The sequence below is a fragment of the Phodopus roborovskii genome, unplaced genomic scaffold (genome assembly GCF_943737965.1).
Source record: "Phodopus roborovskii unplaced genomic scaffold, PHOROB, whole genome shotgun sequence".
NCBI classification, from domain to species: Eukaryota; Metazoa; Chordata; class Mammalia; order Rodentia; family Cricetidae; genus Phodopus; species Phodopus roborovskii.
Genome location: NW_026126646.1, coordinates 3,580,430 through 3,599,167, shown reverse-complemented (window position 1 = coordinate 3,599,167; position 18,738 = coordinate 3,580,430). Strand labels below are relative to the sequence as shown.

The 18,738-nt window shown below is 57.5% G+C and overlaps 2 protein-coding genes across 2 annotated transcripts; one reads left to right on the top strand and one right to left on the bottom strand.

The window, feature by feature from the left end:
- The first annotated feature begins 306 nt into the window (after positions 1-306).
- Positions 307-7,703, top strand: Zbtb48 (zinc finger and BTB domain containing 48). Its single transcript, XM_051173872.1, has 11 exons — positions 307-432; positions 834-1,523; positions 1,879-2,120; positions 4,780-4,891; positions 5,488-5,580; positions 5,847-5,933; positions 6,029-6,183; positions 6,507-6,643; positions 6,723-6,887; positions 7,201-7,289; positions 7,368-7,703. Exons 2-11 carry the CDS (start codon positions 837-839, stop codon positions 7,659-7,661), a joined length of 2,061 nt encoding a protein of 686 aa, XP_051029829.1. The 5' UTR covers positions 307-432; positions 834-836; the 3' UTR covers positions 7,662-7,703.
- A 1,863-nt stretch (positions 7,704-9,566) lies between these two features.
- Positions 9,567-18,245, bottom strand: Klhl21 (kelch like family member 21). Its single transcript, XM_051173846.1, has 4 exons — positions 17,144-18,245; positions 14,215-14,620; positions 12,707-12,779; positions 9,567-11,817 (listed from the first exon to the last, which is right to left on the bottom strand). Exons 1-4 carry the CDS (start codon positions 18,162-18,164, stop codon positions 11,524-11,526), a joined length of 1,794 nt encoding a protein of 597 aa, XP_051029803.1. The 5' UTR covers positions 18,165-18,245; the 3' UTR covers positions 9,567-11,523.
- Positions 18,246-18,738: the final 493 nt, after the last annotated feature.

Here is an 18,738-nt window from a genome sequence, read left to right as displayed (position 1 = left end):
TAGGTACACAGAAGAACCCCGCCTAATAAAGACGTGAATTGTGTGTGTGGCTTCCTGGCTGCGCTTCCGGTCGTGGGGGGGCGGGGAGGGGACTTGGGACCGCGCATCACTTGGCGGGAGCCGCAGCCCAGCGCTCTGCTTGACGTTGCTAGGCGACTCCGGTAATGAGCCCCGGCGCCGTCGGATTCGGATCAGGCCCCGCCCCCTGCGCGGCCCATTGGTCTTCCTCTGAGGCCCCGCCCTCGGGGCGGGGAAAATAAGAGTCCTTCGCCCCCACGGCGTCCGGTTCTGGCCCGCGCGCCCCCAGCGTCACATCCGGCGTGGCGACGGCGGCGTCTCCGCGCAGTGGGCCGGGCAGTAGTTTCTTGTGGGCGGTGGAAGTGGTCTGTCCCGGAGCAGAGCGGCCGGCGCGAGCCGGGGAGGACCGGCCGGGTGAGGAGGGCGCGGGGAGGGAGCCGGCCAGCCGCCCCGCGACCTGCAGGCGCGGCGTGGGCTTGGGTCACCTGTGCGCAGCCGCCGGCCTGCCCCGCTGGCTGTGCCTCGGGTGTGAGGCCGATCAGTGCGCGTTCACTCTTGTCTATCCCCAAATTTGCATTTTAATTTTTTTTCCTCACTAGCACCCTGCCCCGACCCTGCCCCGTCCTGCACCATGCTCTCCCGCTCCGCGCTCTCCCTTCTGGGCAGCCCATGCCACTCCCCGCCTCTGAGGAGGCTGTCACTCCACTCTGGCTGTGCTCCGCCTGCACCTCCTAACCTTGACCCAGCCCTTGATCCCTACATAGGTGGACCCTGTTAAAGGGCTGGCCAGAGAGTCGTTTTGTCTTCCTTTCCAGATTATGGACGGTTCCTTCGTGCAGCACAGCGTGCGGGTTCTGCAGGAACTCAACAAGCAGCGGGAGAAGGGCCAATACTGTGACGCCACGCTGGACGTGGGGGGCCTGGTGTTCAAGGCACACTGGAGTGTGCTGGCCTGTTGCAGCCATTTCTTCCAGAGAATCTATGGGGACGGCTCAGGAGGCAGTGTTATCCTTCCTGCAGGTTTTGCTGAGATTTTTGGCCTGCTCCTGGACTTTTTCTACACCGGTCACCTCGCCCTCACCTCAGGGAACAGGGATCAGGTGCTCTTGGCAGCCAAGGAGTTGCGGGTGCCGGAGGCTGTGGAGCTGTGTCAGAGCTTCCAGCCCAGAACCTCATCGGGACAGGCAGGACAGTCACCAAGTGTCCAGAGTGGACAGGGTCAGCCAGCCTCCCAGGATGTGAAAAGCCACCTCAAGGAGCCAACAGACTTGGACGAGGGGGAAGTCTTCAGGACTCTAAACTTGACCCCTGGGGATCAGGGGTCCAGAGATTGTCAGCAGCCCCAGCTCAATCCCCCTGCTCAGGGCAGCCCGTCCTTCCTCTGTGGGAAACTCAAGCAGGCTCTGAAGCCTTGCCCCTCAGAGGACAAAGGGTCTGAGGACTGCAAAGGGCCTCCGGGGCCCTTCCAGGCTGGAGGTGCCCCGTTGCAGAGCGAGAGCAACAAGGTACTGCTGCAGGGTGCAGGGACTGGACAGGCAAGGTCAGGGTAAAGCGGGGCACTTCTGGAGTTTAAACATGGGGAGCCAGTGGCCTGGGCTGACCGGTACACTCAGCCATGGTCACCACCTTCCCAGGGGTGGAGTGAGCATCAGGTCACAGGTGTCCCCCTGGGGTAGTGAGACCCGGCCAGCTCCCTGGCAACAGCCCCTTTCCTCTGACGCCAAGATTCACATGTGGTCTCCTCTGGGCCCCTGAAGAAAGGGGACCATGTGGGATGGGGCTTGGGCTGGAACTAAAGCTGGGTCTCTGAAGATACTGCTGGCCCTTTGGTGACCCCCCCCTCCGCCTCCTCTGCTCTAGTGGGAAGCGGTGGTTCAAGTTGAGGACAACGGGGAAGGTGATTCAGGTTCTGAGCCTGAGACTGTGCTGACCAGGCAGAAGTCAAAAGTAACCGGAAAGCCCGGTGCTGCGGAGCCAGCCCTCGGTGCAGCGTCCCTGGCGGCAGAGCCTATGGAGAGCAGAAAAGGACCAGCAGTGCCAGCTGAATGTCCCACGTGTCATAAAAAGTTCCTCAGCAAATACTACCTAAAGGTCCACAACAGGTAAACGCTCTTTTCCTGTTTTCTTTTCCCGTCTGCCCTTCTGCCCCGTACGCCCCTGCTCTGGCCTCTGTTGGCATGTTTCCTGTGCATGGTGGGTTTGTGGACACCCGAACAGTATGTTCTCCTCACTGTGGCCTTTGACTCTGGGGACGCTTCTGCCCAGGAGACAGAGACAAACCTCTGGCTTCTTGCTGAGCGGGAGCTGAGGTCTGACTGTAGGACTTTCTGATGGCAATGAAGGCTGTGGCAAGAGGCTGCCTGTGTCCCTGGGGACATTAGCTCTGGGAGTTAAGAGAAGACGTACCCATTAGCTCTTGGAGTAAGAAGACTATTTGTCTAACTGGGACCCTCATACAACTGTGGAGTTCTTCCCTATTTAGTTTTTTTTTAATTTTTTTTTTAAGACCTTATACTATGTAACCCAAACTTATGTAGACCAGGCTGGCCTCGAACTCATAGAGATCTGCCTGCCTCTGCCTTCCGAGTGCTGAGATTAAAGGTGTGTGCCACCACTGCCTGGCTTGTTTTGTTTTTTAAATAGGGTCTTAATATAGTCTTGGCTGGCAAGGAACACAGAGATCTACCTGCTTTTGCCCCCAGAGTGCTGGGATCAAAGGTGTGCACCACCACACCTGGCTTGTTTTAAGTTCAAATTGCTTAAAATACGATTCAGTGCCACAGACACAAGTCACATCTCAAGTGCTCGGTAGCCATGTGACAGTTTTTATACTAAGCCAGGTTGTGTTGAGTCCCACTGTGCTGTCAGTACGGCATTCTGGGGATCTGCTAGTGCTCACCTGGAGTGAGTTTGCCTTCCCTGTGCCTTGGCTTTGAGGTTGCAGAGGCTGCTCAGGAGGTGCCCATGTTCCATCCACTTCGTCCTTGGCCTGTGGTTTGCTAATGTCCCCGAGGAACTGGGAGGGAGTGGCGTCAAGATTACTGTATCTAGATGTGGCAGCTTGGAAAGTAGAGGCAGGAGGATCTGCTGGGAGTTTGAGGCTGTGTAGTGAGTGTTAGTCTAGCCAGGAGGACATCGGGAGACTGTGTCTCAAAAGAAAAATAGAAAATGAGGTGTTTGCCAGGCAGGGACAGAAGGGAGAGGACAGCTGGAGTGAAGAGGAAGAGAGGAAGCTGGGCTTGTGGGTACTCTGGGATCAGGGTTTAGTTCCTTCAGCAAACTGCCAGATGGGTGATAGGACTGATGAGCCCTTAGAGCCAAACCAAGGCCTTTGTGGCCCTCAGAAGAGAGGAAGCTGTGATTTGGAATGAGGCAGACTTCAGCCTGAGCCTGAGTTGCTGGCTCACTCCTGCAGTCTGGCACCTCCTGTGAGGTCCAGGCCAGGGGGTTACAGAGTGTGAGAGCTGTGTTTGGAGGGGGGGTAGGAGAGCGGGGGCGCAGGAATTGGTTTCGGAGTTCTACTACATAGGGTCAGTTCCCTAGAACTGTCACCTGGGGACTCTTAAGGTGGGGAGTCCCCCCTACCCTGTGGCCTGCATTGCTCCTCTGCCACAAAGCTACATCCCTAGCCCTTTGTCAGTGAAATGGGCCTTACTAAATTACCCAGGCTGGCCTGGAGCTGGTGATCCTTCTGCCTCTGCCTGGAGTAGTTGGGAATGGGCTGGGGGTATAGCTCAGTCTTCCTGTACTTGCCTAACAATGAGCCCTTGGTTCATTCCCTGTGCTGGTGTGTGTGTTGCGGGCACGGATCTAAAACAAGTAGCTGGGATACATTCTGCCTAGGCTGGAAGGTAAGGGAGCCATTCACTGGGGAGAGCCTCCTGCTGGGAACAGAGCTAGCAGTAATGTTCTGGGCTTGAAGTAAGCATGGCTGGTATGAGGGGTGAGAGCAGACTTTAGGTCACGGCCAGTGAGGGGCTGTCGAGTTCACTCAGGCCACCCATGTCCTCCTAGTCTGAAATGGGAAGCACTGGAGGGCTGTGAGCCCAGGGGAAATGAGGGCTGCCTTATCTCCAAAGGCTTCTGAAGGCAACGGGACCTGCAGAGCTGTAGGGACCCCAAGAGCTGCAGCCAGATCTGTGCTGTCAGTGAGGAAGTGAGCAGAGTCTGGTGACCCTGTCTTACAGTCATTGGTTTACTCATGGGGGTGGGTTAGAAGTCAGAGTACAACTTGTGGGAGTGGTTTCTCTGTCACCACGTGGGTCTTAGGGATTGAACTGGGATCCTCTGCCATGTTGCTGAGAGCGGGGCCCACAGAGAGGACTTCACCCAGGCTGCGCCACTCAGCGCTAACGCACACACCCATGGAGCCAGGCTGGCGGAATAGGCCTGGCTGCACACACACACACACACACACACACACATACACAACACACTCATACATATAGCACACACACACCACACAAACACACACCACATATTCATACACACACCAAACACACACTCATACACACAGCACACACTCACACAGCACACACACCCCTCATACCTGTCCCTCCATGGGTACTGTTTCTTCTCTTCTTGAGGGTCTCTATGCTGGAGGGGATTTCTGGCCTTCCCCCTGCATGTCCAACCTAGGTGCCAGCGATCCTCCACGGTGAGCCCTGACGGGCCTCAGGACACCTACGCACCACAGCATAGGTCTGTAGCAGGGGTGGGATAGCCTCTTGGCCTCCACACCGTGGCCTCTCCTCTCGGCAGGAAACACACTGGGGAGAAACCCTTTGAGTGTCCCAAATGTGGCAAGTGTTACTTTCGCAAGGAGAACCTCTTGGAACACGAAGCCCGGAACTGCATGAACCGCTCAGAACAGGTACTTGGGAGTTGGGCCAGGTATTTGTGGGCAGCAGCCCAGTGGCCGGTGTCCTCATGTCATCCGGGAAGGACCCCGGGAATGCTACAGGGCTATGAAATGAGAGCTGCAGGGGCCTTAGGTGCCATCACACACAACCTAGTACAAGTTGGGACCCTTGTTCAGAGGGCACAGGGGATAAGCCCTACAGGAATGTTCTGGATTAGCTCCATCTTGGGCTTTGGAGCAAGGAGAGTGTTTGTGGGGGATGGCTGCCGGGAAGGGCTGCCTTGCATGTCCCCCGACCCAGTGGATAGTGTGGCTGAACCCACCCTTCCCTTCCTAGAGACTGACCAGGAGCAGCTGGGTCCCCTTCCTAGAGACTGACCAGTAGCAGCGGGCCCGTCTCCAGACTGGAGACGAGAAGGGTCTGGCGAGTGGTAGTATACAGTGCTCTGCCATGGCTAAGGCAGGCGGGTCACATGTCGCCCTCTCCTACCCCAGCATCCCCTACCCCAGGCAGACACTTCCCAGCAGCGTGTGGAAGCCCTGCAGAGGCTGCCGTCCCAGGCAGAGGCCCTCCCTGACGCTGGCCCTGCTTGCCCTCACACTGCCAGGTCTTCACGTGCTCCGTGTGCCAGGAGACATTCCGCCGGAGGATGGAGCTGCGGGTGCACATGGTGTCTCACACGGGGGAAATGCCCTACAAGGTCAGGCCAGCTGGTCCCCAGGGCCATGGGCTGGGTGGGGATGTGGACCCTCGAAGCGTGCCTGCCTCCCTTGTCCATCCAGTGACACCATACACACAGGGCCACTGTCTCTGCTGTTGCTGCTCAGCATTTCTCTGGGCCTGGTACGATGGCTGAGCATTGCCCCTCTGGGGACTGCCCAGGCATCTGGGTTAGGCCCTCCTTCGCGGTGACCTGGCCGCTGACGGTGCAGGCTGTGCTGGGGCTCACTGGGCCTCTTGTTTCAGTGTTCCTCCTGCTCCCAGCAGTTCATGCAGAAGAAGGACTTACAGAGCCACATGATCAAGCTGCACGGAGCCCCTAAGCCCCACGCAGTAAGTGCCAGACGGGGCGGGGCACCTGAGGCTCCTGGGCGGCCCCGCCCCGCCCTCACTGGCGCCGCTCCCTCTGCCCGTCTCACTGCCTGCAGTGCCCCGCTTGTGCCAAGTGCTTCCTGTCTAGGACGGAACTGCAGCTGCACGAGGCTTTTAAGCACCGAGGAGAAAAGCTGTTTGTGTGCGAGGAGTGTGGGCACCGGGCCTCGAGCCGCAACGGTCTGCAGATGCACATCAAGGCCAAGCACAGGTATGAGCCCCGCCCCTTCGGGAGTGTGGCCCCGCCCCGGGAGTGTGGCCCCGCCCCCGGGAGTGTGGCCCCGCTGCGCGCAGCATCTGCACAGAGGGTGAGCGCTTTCTTTCTTCCAGAGTCTGGCGCCTGCAGCCCTTCTGGGGTGGGGTGAGAGGCAGGCAGGTTTGTTAGGCTAGTGGGGAGGGCTCGGGCACAGGCGCGTCTCTCCCTCCCCTTCCTGACTCCCTCCTCTCCTCTGCTGGAAGCGCCCAGGCTCTAACAGGTGACTGAAAGGGGATGGCCTCCCCGTGATGGCCTCCAGTGTGTCTCCCTCTCCACAGGAATGAAAGACCTTATGTCTGCGAGTTCTGCAGCCACGCTTTCACCCAGAAGGCCAACCTCAACATGCACCTCCGCACACACACGGGCGAGAAGCCTTTCCAGTGCCACCTCTGTGGCAAGACCTTCCGCACCCAAGGTGAGGCAGGCCCGGCCCCTCCTTCCGCTCCTTCCACGGGGCTCAGACCAGCAACTGAGCCCCACCCCGTCCCCCACAGCCAGTCTGGACAAGCACAACCGCACCCACACGGGGGAGAGGCCTTTCAGGTGTGAGTTCTGTGAGCAGCGCTTCACTGAGAAGGGGCCCCTGCTGAGACACGTGGCCAGTCGCCACCAGGAGGGCAGGCCTCACTTCTGTCAGATCTGTGGCAAGACCTTCAAAGGTAAGGAAGGGGCAAGCTGTGTGTGGCCTCCCTTTCCTGCGGGGCAGCGCTGGCTTCCCAGTGTTCCGCAGAACCTTCCAGCCAGCAGTGTTCTGACTCCGGGTGCTGAGATGGGAGCCGAGTGGAGGTGGGGGCAGGGCGCCCTGCACCTGGGCAACGTGGCCCCCGTGTGGCGCTGCAGGGCCTGGAGTGGGGGAGACCTGTCAAGTGCCGCCTCCTGTCCCTTCGGCCCTGGGATGCCCTGTCTCCCGGCTCTGTGCTGCCCCGGCCACGGTCCCTCCTCCTAATGCCCCTGGCCGCGTTCCTCCCGCAGCCGTGGAACAGTTACGCGTGCACGTCAGACGACACAAGGGCGTAAGGAAGTTCGAGTGCACTGAATGTGGCTACAAGTTCACTCGGCAGGTAGGCCAGGCCCGCCAGGCCCGGGGTCGCCTGCTCCCCTCCCCCATTGTCCCCAGCCCTGAACTTCCCATCCCCCAGGCTCACCTGCGGAGGCACATGGAGATCCACGATAGAGTGGAGAACTACAATCCACGGCAGCGCAAGCTCCGAAACCTCGTCATTGAGGATGAGAAGGTGGTGGTGGTGGCCCTCCAGCCACCTGCAGACCTGGAGATGGGCTCTGCGGAGGTCATCGTGGAGTCCCTGACCCAGGGTGGCCTTGCCTCCCAGCTCCCTAGCCAGAGACTCTGTGCGGAGAGCTGTGCCAGCCCCAGTGTCCTGGAACCTTCCCTCATCATCACAGCTGCTGTTCCTGAGGACTGTGACTCATAGACCCCGCTAGTCGGTCCCCTCTACAATAAACACGCGACTTTGCATCCCCTTGTTGAGTGGTCTGTTGCTTGAGGTTTGGAACTATGGGCCTGGACTAAACTGAAGGGCGTCCCCCAGTCATCCCCTCGACCTACCTACCCACCCCGTCCTTGACCCGAGCGCAGCTGCTTCCCCAGCTCTGGTAACCTCAGCAAAGCCTGAGTTATGGCGGGAATGGAGGTGGCATCCACTCGCTCCGTAACCCTGCCCCTCACTCCTCCATGCCAATGGGTAGTGTCCCTATTTAGCGTAGTGTAGGTAAGGCCGGGCGTGGGCTGAAACTCTGAACATAGGCAAAGTGTCCAGGGCCCATGGTCATGGCTTCACTGGCCAGAGCTAAGCCAGTCCAACAGAGTTGAACATGGCAGGTGGCGGCCAGGCAAGCTGGCTTTGAGGAGCTGCATGCCCATAGAGGGACCCATCCCTTACAAGGACCCAATCTTGGTCCAGACATTGAGTGGGAAGGGGCACGGGTCCCACCTCTTCCAGACCTGGGTGCATGGGTCACTGGTGCTGCAGATGCGTCTAAGTGGGCCAGCCCTGCTCATGCGTCCAGGACAAGTACCGAGAAAGCTCACCCACTGGGTGAGGAACCCCTGCCAAATTACCCGGGACTGGTCTAAGAGGCCTGCTCAGCCTGTTAGCACAGACGTAGCTTGGGCCTGGGTTCCCGGAAGCTGGGGGCCCCCTCAGCATGGAAGCATATCTCCAATATCCCCCCAATCAGAAGCACGAGACTTTCCTATGTCCCAGCCGGGGAAGTGGTCACCGGTACTTACTTCCTGGTAACCTGGCAGGGTTATGAAATACGGTCACAATGGAACAACCCACCACGCAGGCTGGGCCAGGGATGTTCATGGCCCCAGAAGCTCCAGTCAGGCTTTGCCTAATCCCCTTGTTCTAGGAGCTGCCACACCCCTGCCCCTACATACACACTAATTCCTGTGGCATTGGGAGGCTTCCCTCAGAAACTAGCACAGCCACTGCCTCCCTTTCATTCCCTGGCCTTAGCAGCTGAGGGAGAGGCAATGTGCAGTTCCACGTATCCCAGATTTGCCAATACAGGCCATAAGCAGCTGCAGATCTACTCTGAAGACACTTACATGGGCACAGGGTTGGCGGTGCGGCTCAAAGGTAAAGCATTTAGCACGGTGAGACCCTCAGTCTATCCTCAGGGATCCTAGCCTGTTTCCAGCCCAGGCATTGGCTTCCCCTGGGTTTGGATAGGCTCTGGGGGGAGGAGAGTGGTCCAGACTGAAGGCTCAGGGAGGGTCTCTCAGCCTGTTTGGAAACCTGTAGAGCAGCAGTTCTCAACCTTCCTAATGCTGCAACCCTTTAATACAGTTCCTAACGGTTGGACCCCAACCATAAAACTATTTTCGCTGCTACTTCATAACTGTAATTTTGCTGTTACAAATTATATTGCAAATATCGGTTCTCTGATGGCCTTTGGGCGTCACGACCCTCAGGTTAAGAACCACTGCTCTAAAAATGCCCTCCTAGGCCAAGGTCCACTTTACTGTGGGCAGGAGCCAGCCTCCCTTCTGAGGGAGAAAGGGCCCGAAAGGCTCTGTGATGCTCGGCTCCCCAAACTACCTCCTCCACCTGCTGACCAGCATTCACTCTGCCGCCCAGACCCGCCTCCTACACCCGTGCTGGCCTCTGCACATTTCCAGAGACAGACAGCAAGATGAAGACCAGCTGGGCGAGGGTGGCGCACACCTTTAGTCCCAGGACCCGGGAGGCAGAGGCAAGTGGATCTCTGTGAATTTGAGGCCAGCCTGGTCTACAGAGCGAGTTCCAGCACAGCCAGAGCTACATAGTGTCTGGAAAAACAAAAGAAAATGAAAGCCAAGACTCCCAGCATATAGGAAACATTTTATTTCAAAAAGTAGGGAGCATCCTAAAACCTTAGAATGTTGGACATAAAAGCCTATAGAGTAGACAAAAATAAATATACAAGTCTGCCCCAGCCACTGGTGTGACAGAGCTGGTCACCTAAGGCGACCTTCATTATATAAGTCTCTGATGTCATAAATACAAGCAATCCCTTATAGATCAGCATCAGATACCAGGCACAGAACTTTTCATAACTTAATTTTATCCTGACATATAAAAGTTTTTTACATGTGACAGGGACAACAATCCCATACCCAAAGCAGCCCGGTTTTAATCCGCTAGTGTCGAGACGTGTCAAGTGGCGGGGTTGAAACCCAGAGCCCGTGGCAAAGGCGAAGGTGAGGCAGGGCCTGTCCTGGACTCCCAGTGGGTCCACAGGGAGTGCCCTACTGTGCACTATCCTTAGTCGTATAAACCCAAGTATGGGTCGTGACGTGAAACCCTGAGTAGCTCGAAGCACGGGTGGGCAGAGGCGCCCTGTGCAAGCGCACATTTTAATGCAGTGACCGCCGCAGGTCACGGGAGCCTGCAGCGACGGACAAAGCACTTCCTCTGGGCAGCCTCCTAGCCGGTCCCCAAGAGGACCTGACGGCCCGAGACATGTCCACAAGTGGACCGAATAGCACACTTCCCGCAGCACGGAGTCCCCGAAACCCGCCCTGCCATGTCAAAGACCCCACAGAGTACCAGCACCTCTGGCTGGCAGCTCTTTAAGGCTCACTAAGGAAAGGCACTAGAGGGCTGGGCTGACAGCACCAGGGGACAAAACCAACTGCAGCCACACGCCCCACAGGAGCCTAAGACACCGGTGGGCCCGGGCTCGGGGCAGCACTGGCCCATACTCACTCAGTCCTCCTTCCCAGGGTCAGGTACCCAGCACAGCACTTCAGAACAACAGGATGGCATCTGCCGTGCGCGGCAACAGACAGGAAGCGCACAGGCACCTGGGACACTAAGGCAGCTTCCCCTGCCACCTGGGCTCAGATGTCCTGGTCCTCCACACCTGGGCTTGAGCTCCGGAACCCTAAGCTTTCCACACAATGGTGGGAAATTCCTAACGATGACCTGTACCTCATCTTCAAGCCAGAGCCACTTGTCTCTTCTCTCAACTCTATTTCTTTTCAAGTTCAAACCACAAACATTTTAAACCTACAACCAAGTGCTGGCGCCACTCCACTAGGCTTCACTTTAGAGGCAGGAGTCTTTATTCCCAGGCCCAGCATCTGTCCACTTAGCCAAGTGTCTGTCAGTGAGACTCCCGGACGCACAGCAATCCAGCTTTATGAACGGTGCCCATCTCCCCCAGCCTGGCCTCTGCAGGTTTGAGACAGAGCTCCCAGGAAAGTCAGGGAGAGAGTCTCCTGGCCGAGTGAGAGCGTGTACTATTAAGCCACAGCTCAGTCAGTTCTGGAAACCTGAAAGCCTATACTGTGTGTGTGTGTGTGGGGGGGGGGACCCCAGCAGAGGTGCAAAGCTGGGTGACCTGACATCCCTTGGAGCTTTAGCATTGGCTACGGGGAGCCCTGGTACTAGGTGTGGGGTTTAGCCTTGAAGTGTAGCCTTTGTCTTCCGGGGTCCCCAGTGTCCCAGGGACCCTTGCCCTCTGCTCTGGGATCAAGCAGGCCCAGGAGGTGGCAGCAAGGAAAAGACACACTGCATGGTGACTTGGATGTTACAAGCCGGAGGTGACTTCTCATGATGGCGGAGAAGCCGCTGGCTCTGGCCCACACAGGTCACCACCTGCTTCGTCCCTAGAAGCTCTGACATAGGCACAGAACCCTTCCACACGACGCATCTAGGGGCTCACCCAGCACCCATGAACCACTTGCTCTGCTCGGTGACCCATCCTGTGCAAAAAGCAGAGGCCATCCCTCTGCAGGTGCCAGGCCCCTGCACCAAGGCCCTCTCTTGGGCCAGGCCTGGGCTAGTGCAGCCCATCGGGGTTCTGTGGCAGCCTCAGGCGGCCTGCATCCATGTCATCGCTGCCACTGTTCAGCTCAAAGCCGCGGCCCCCCGCTGGTGTCTGTGGCATGAACTGGCGGAAGATGCTCACGCTGCCGTGCCAGAAGGTGGGCTCTGGAAGCCGCCCCACCACACTCCACGCCCGGGTCTCTGGGTCATACGCCTCTACCACGTCCGAGAGTTCAAATGTATTGTCATATCCCCCAGAGACATAGAGCTTGCCTCCCAGGACGGCCAGGCTGCCCCCGACATGTACCTGCAGGTCAAGGCGGGGGGGGGGGGGGAGTGAGAGGCAGGAATCCATGGCAGGGTGCACCTCCCTCCCTGATTGCTCTAGTAACTTCCAGGCAACAGCCTAGCACATCATAACCACAGCACTGAGAACCATCCTCAAGCCAGCCAGTTTCTAGGAGGAGTGTAGACAGAATAAGCCAATGCCTTCCTGATCCCCAAACAGGAAAATGGGGCTCCCTATGTGGTCAGCATGGTCTCCAGGTGTGAGCCACCCCCAGCATCCCTGCAATAGCCCCTTAGGGTACGCTTATCCATTCTTTGTATATTATGGATAGGAGAAAGTATTGGGGGGAGGGGGAAGGACAGCAGCGAACCAAACCTGCTTGGATGCTATCCGGAGACTCCAAGAGTCATTACCCCTTCTCAGGGAGCAAAGATAAGAGACCCTAACCAGATGACACCAATTCATGGCACATGGCATGTGTCCAGTAAATGTATTCCCAGGGTCAATTCCTCAGGAAGTAGCAGGGGTGGGTAGTTCCCAGACACCTGTCTGAGCCCATTCCCTCTAGCCACAATGGCTGCTGGTGTCCACACAAACACACTAGCCCTGGGGCCTCTACAAGTGCTGTCTCCATAGAAACTTCTCTGGAGCGAGCCCTCACTTCCTTCTGCTCTTGGTTGCAGTGGCCACTAGCCTGGACTTGAGATCCTACTTAACATCTGGTACCGGCAGTTTCAGATGTAATGAGGGTTACACCAGCCTCTACTAACTCAGAAAACACCTGGAGAGGACTAACTACAGGCCCCGCCCACCATGACTGTGTTCCAAACACTATCTTAATGACAGTTCAATCTGCAGAAGCAGGAGCAGCCTGCACTTACAAACACTGGCACGCCTGCAGATTTACCTGATTCATAGGCGGGATCGTGTCCCATTCATTCTTTGTAGGGTTGTATACATCCACCTCGGCGGAGTCATCTCTACAGAAGGAACAGAAGGAAAGACAGCCAGTCAGACAAGAGCAGCACACCCTGGCTGTGAAGGGTGGGACCCGAGCGTTGCTGGGGCACCTGTATGCGTATCTTTAAGATGAGGTCTTGGTTGGTGGCCCAGACTGGCTTTGAACCCGCTGAGTTATCACTATACTTTCTGCCTTCTTTGCAGCAGAGACCAAAGAGCCACAGCTGGAAGGGGCTGAGCTGGACAGGGCTCCCTGTCTCCTCTCTTCAAGGATGCTATTTCCCAGCCATAGACAACACCTTGGCCCTTTCCAGAAACCAACTCGGAGGCATTGCACAGAAGGCGGCCTAGCACAGCAACTCCTTTTATTGGTCATGGATATCCAGGCATTCAGGTGGGGCTCACGTGGCTTCCTGTGTGGATGGCACATAAATAAGCAAACTACAGACTGGCCAAAACCTTCCCACGTCCACTTGGATAGCTAGCAAGACTACTGTCCAGAAGGAGCCAACAGGTGTCAGGATCCTGCCCTAGGACCTCAAGACAGGAATGGCAATCTCAAAGGTGCTGGGCCAGCAGCCACTACAGAGGGGCTGAAGCAAAGACCTGGCTCTCCTCAGAGCTATATTTATAGCCAGCCCCTCCCCCTTCTTGAAGGCACCATGGGAGGTAGGGTGAACTAGGGAGGCACCAAGGCAGTTTTATAACAGAACCCAGGCTGAGGAAGTTTCCAGGGCATTCTTAAGCAGACCTCCAGGTCCTGGCATTTAAAGACACCAGGCCCCTCAGGTTCTTAGAGGATAAGCAATGACATTTATGTTCCTTTTCGGCTCCTCAGAGCTCGCCCTGAAGACCGGTGGTCTATTTTGGGGGCAGGGCAGGCAAAGGTCAGTGCTGCTCAGCCAGAGAAAACACAGGCCCAAGGCACACACCTTTGGGCTCCCAGATCAAAGGCCAGACCAAAAGCAGACGGAGGGGAGGGACTGTCATCCACCATTTCCTACCTCCATCCCTCCAAGTCTCACAGACCAGGGAGGGAGCAGTGAATGCACACGCATGTGCACATGTATACACACATACAGTACAAAGGGAATCCCATTGCCCTTCCAAATGTTCAGTAGCCAGCCAGTCAAGGCACATTTGACTGTGACAGGTCATCAAAACCAACGGACGGGGCTAGGGTAGAGCTGAGACATCTACCTCCGCCTCATTCAGACACACGCACGCTGCACGTGTGGCTGGCGGGTGCACGCAACCCACCGGCTGCTTATCGAGGCACTGCCAAGACTCCACTATCCTTGAGGTAGCTTGATTAAGAACACCTAGAAGCCCACAGAAATGGTCTAAGGGGTGGGACAAGGCCCCGCCTCCTAACTCAGCTTAGGCTTCCTTTCCTCATCTATAAAATGGCAGCACAGGGATGCCGAGCCAAAAACGGTGCTCCCAGGGACTCACCTGACGAAGTACATGAGTCCATTCAGGGTCACAGTCTTGGGCGCAAAGGACCAGGGTGGAAGCTGGCCACAGTCCACCAGGGACCACAGGTCAGCGTCCGGGTCATAGCACTGGATCACCATGGTCTCCTTGCCTGCCAGGGAGCCAATGGCGTAGAGCCGGCCTCGGCAGGCCGTGGTAGAGCAGTTGTCCATGGGGTAGGTCATGGGCTGCAGGGCCTCCCAGGAGTCGGAGGCATGGTCATAGCGCTCTGTGCTGTCGGCTGCCACCACATACAGGAGCCCGTCCAGGACAGAAGAGCTGTGGTACTCTCTGGCCTTGAGCATGGGTGATACCTCCGTCCACTCGTTCACACTCGAGTTGTATCTCCACACGCAGTCATAGAGCCGGGAGCCATCAGACCCGCCTGTCAGGGCACACCAAGGGCAGATCGTCAGCCCACGCCAAGTGAGTCACCCACCTGTGCCGTCTTGGACTTCCGGGTAGGCCTCTCCCTGCAGAGGAATTAGCCTCACTCCCTTCACACAAAATACACTTGTCTTCCTCTGGCCTCGCCAAGCTGTCACTGTCACTGAGAAGGGAACTGGCCCACTAATCACTGTCAAATCAAGGCCAAAGATGCCTTTCTCAACAGTCCTAGACTGCAGATACAGCTGAGCTGGTGGGATGCTTAGCATAGCACTCATGAACCCTGGGTTTGCTCTCCTAAGAGTGACATGCCTGTAATTCCAGCTCTAGGCTACATGAGACCCCATCCCAAGAAACAAAATAAGGGTGGGGAGCACTGGCTGCTCTCTCAGAGGGCCTGGGTTCAATTCCCAGCATCCACATGGCAGCTCACAGCCATCTCTGACACCTGTCCTGAGGGACATGATGCCTTCTTCTGGCCTCTGTGGGCACCAGGTATGAACATGGTGCAAACTACATACATGCAAAACACTTATACATTAGAAAATAAAAGAAAGCCGGGTGTTGGTACTGCATACTTTTAATCCAAGCACTCAGGAAGCAGAGACAGGTGAATCTTTGAGGTCCCGGCCAGCCTGGTCCAGGATGGCCAGGGATACACACAGAAACCTTGTTTCAAAAAACAAAAAATAAAATAATATAAAATAATAAAAAACAAAACAAAACTACCCTCCTCCACATAGCCTTAGGTTTTTCCCATCCAACACCATCACACTTAACTAATTCAGACCGTCCAGTTTTGTGTCTGAACAGCTCCTCTGGGTAGACACATGGGATTTGGCCACTAAATTCTAGATTTTCTGGAAACTTTCAAACCAAGACTGTGCCAAGACAAGATGAAAGGAAACCCTCACTAGCCCCCAAAAGACCGAACACAGCAAGCCATGCTGTCACACACCTCTGGAGCTCTCGTTTTGACTGTAGTGGAGGGCAGCGCATGTTCACTTGAAACTCTTATTAAGGTACAAAGTGTGGCCGACATTGATTTTTTTTGTTTATGTCAACAAAAGTCTAAGCTGGGCATTGATGGCACAGGCCTTTAGTCCTAGCACTTGGGAGGCAGAGGCAAGCTCCGAAGCAATACAGAGAAACCCTGTCTTGAAAAACAAAAAATACAAAAACAAAAGTCTAAAAAAAAAAAAAAAAATAGTAACATTGTAAACTAGGTCTAAGACCATGGAATATTCGTGGTATGAGACTCCAGGAATCCGGGGTTGTGTCCCCTTGGTTTTCCTGGCTGGTGTTCTGAACAGGGCAGACATTCTGTGTGTCCCTCAGCCCAGAGCTTTTGAGGGGAGAGTCTCAGGCACCTTTTTTCCAGGGACACTGTGGAGCAGTTGAAACAGCTTCCTGGCACCACAGGAAAATCCCCCGTCAGCAGCTGAAGGGAATGTCAGAGCCACCTGCCTACACCCGAATGGGAATCGGCTGGGGGACACTTACTCAAGGGCGAGTCTGGCCAGTTCGGGGAGGGTGTTCTCAGATGAAAGCCACCAGCCAGAGGAGATGGGGGCAGGGTGGCAAGGGCGGGGCCCCAAACGCCACAGGCCAGCCTCAGGTCGCTAAAGGCGGCCAGATTCTGACAGGTATGAATTTAGCGCCCAGTTCTGGAGGCGAGGCCAGAATTGAGGCTGTCCCCGAGACAGCCTGTGTCCCATCTCGTGCTCTGAGGCCCACCAGCCCGCCACAGGAAGGGCAGGGTGAGCTCTCAGGAGCGTGGAGCACAGTCCCTGTGACAAGCCTGCCAGCCTGATAACGCTGAAGGACACGGGCCCCAGGGGTCTTCCCTTAAATAGCAGCAGTTCCAGAGGCCATCCATGTTGGCCTGGAGGAGGACGTAGCCAGCCCTCCTCCCTTCCGTTTGATCAGGGACACATCCCTAGTGAGAAAACGTGGGAGAAGCCGGCACCCGCACCGGGCAGGCTGGGGCCCCGCCTACAGTGACTCGGCAGTGTTTTGGGGTTTCAGCCAAGTAACTGGAAGAAAATCTCTCAACACGTGACCATGTTTACAGTCGCGGACGAGGGCAGCCTAAACACCATGTGATCCACAGTGCACCGCCTAGGTACGGGTTCTAAGAAACCTTGTCACTGGTGACAAAGCCAGTGAGTCAGGGGGCCCCTGCTTGTGGTTTAGCAGGGAGGGGGAAATGTCCCCGCTTTGGGGAGGGAGAGATGCCTCATCAGGCGCCAGCCTGCAGCCTGTCCCGCATTCCTTGGGGATTAAAAGAAAGCACCCATTGTGCCAGGTCAATGCCGGGTCTCTTCCAACCCAAAAGGGGGAGGCACCTCCGGGGCGAGGAGTTGGCTAAGCAAGGCAGACTTCCCACGTAGGGCACGGAGGCCCACAAAGCAAATGCAAAAACTAACGCAGTCCCTGCCAAGGGGCTAGGTCGGGGCCTGGGATTCCAGGTCCCGAGTCTCTCTCTTGAAAAGCCCCCCCCCCGCACCCGCGCACTCACCCGTTACGTAGATGTCGTTGCCCAGTGCCACGATACTGTAACCCCCACCTAAGTGGTCGGGGAACTCGGCCAGGTAGCGCCACTGGCCCGTCTGCGGATTGTAGCAGTCGACTGTGACCAACTCGTCGCAGTCCTGGTCGCAACCCCCCACCAGCACCAGGATCTCCGCTAGGCCGGTGGACGGACGCGGACGCATGCGGGGGCAGGGCCCGCGATCGTGCCGGTCGTAGCGTGCCGCCTGGAAGTCGCGGGCCTCGCGCAGCAGGCGCAGGCAAGGCGGGCAGCGGGCCACCAGTGGCTCGGCCTCCACGTGTGCCAGCAGGTAGAAGCGGCGCACGAAGGGCAGGCGCACGGCCTCCAGCAGCTGCGGCCAGTGCGCCGCGCGGCGCGGCGGGTCCGCGCGTACCCAGCGCAGCGCCAGCTGGTAGGCCGCCTCCTCCTTGGGCACGCACAGCCCGTCGTCGCGCAGGTAGCGCAGCAGGCGGGCCAGCGGCAGCCTCTCCAGCTGCTCGGCGCCCAGCTCGCCCACGTGGCGCAGGATGAAGCGCTGTGCCGCGCTAGCCAGCCCCGAGCAGCTGAAGGCCTCGGCGAAGTCCTGCATGTCCAGGCAGTTGGCCAGGTCGAGCTGCTGCTGCAGGAAGGCGCCGCACGCCTCCTTCACGGCGGGGAACTGCAGCAGGTCCGCGGCGCGCAGGAGCGGCTCGGCGTTGTCGCCGCTCACGGCCACTCTGCCAGTGTAACTGAAGTCCAGCAGCAGCTGCAGCATGTCGGGCGGTACCCCGTGCAGGCGCACGCGCTCGGCGCGGCTCTCGCGCAGCTGGCCCGCGAACATGGCGCGGAAGTAAGGGCTAGCGGCCGCCAGCACAGCGCGGTGCGCCGGGAAGTCGCGGCCGCCCGCTGCCTCCAGGGTTACATCCAGGAACTTGCGCTCGGCGCGCAGCTGGCTCAAGCCGCGCAGCAGGCTCAGGGCGTGCGCGGGATCGGAGAAGGGCAGCACGGCCAAGGGCGCCGGCCGCTCCATGACGCGCGACAGCGGGCACAGCGACGCCCCGGCCAGCCCGGCACCGCCTCTATAAATACGCACGCCAGCCGCGGCCTCTGTAGGCGGGGTCTGCCAGGGCGGAGCGGCACAGGCCACGCCCCCTTAACCCTTTGTCCCCTGTGTTGCCGATTGAGTCTCCGCTGCCTACGCCTGCTCCCTTACCGCCCTTCCGGGGCTTCCAACCGCCTCCGCTGACGCTCAGTTGGGAAGGACGGGTGACAAGTGTGGGCTCCTAGGTGTGCTATCCCCTCTCCAGCCCAGCGGTTTGCAGAGCGAGGCCCGAAGAGGCGAGCTCAGCGCCCGAATTCGTACTCACTCCTTGGGTTCCAGATTCCCTATTGCGCCCCTGGAAACCCAGGACTTCTGGGTGTGATGACCCTGCTTTAGTTCCATTGGCTCTAGGGGTAGCTACTTGACTTCGTCAGATTTCAAAAGTACTATTTGCACAATTCAGCACCTAAGCACGAACAAGTATAAGTGTTTCCTTGTTTCTGTTGTTGTTTTGTTTTGGCTCGTTTAAGAAAAACCGGGCCAGATTCCAGGAAGGCGCGCC

What these genes read in the sequence shown, in the direction of transcription:
- Klhl21 (XM_051173846.1), bottom strand. Translation starts at nt 18,164, where the DNA reads ATGGAGCGGCCGGCGCCCTTGGCCGTGCTGCCCTTCTCCGATCCCGCG. An exon ending in CAACGACATCTACGTAACGG is followed by an intron (nt 14,621 to 17,143) that starts GTGAGTGCGCGG and finishes GTGCCCTGACAG; the next exon opens with GCGGGTCTGATGGCTCCCGG. An exon ending in CGATCCCGCCTATGAATCAG is followed by an intron (nt 11,818 to 12,706) that starts GTAAATCTGCAG and finishes CTTGACCTGCAG; the next exon opens with GTACATGTCGGGGGCAGCCT.
- Zbtb48 (XM_051173872.1), top strand. Translation starts at nt 837, where the DNA reads ATGGACGGTTCCTTCGTGCAGCACAGCGTGCGGGTTCTGCAGGAACTC. An exon ending in TGCAGAGCGAGAGCAACAAG is followed by an intron (nt 1,524 to 1,878) that starts GTACTGCTGCAG and finishes CCTCTGCTCTAG; the next exon opens with TGGGAAGCGGTGGTTCAAGT. An exon ending in GCATGAACCGCTCAGAACAG is followed by an intron (nt 4,892 to 5,487) that starts GTACTTGGGAGT and finishes TCACACTGCCAG; the next exon opens with GTCTTCACGTGCTCCGTGTG.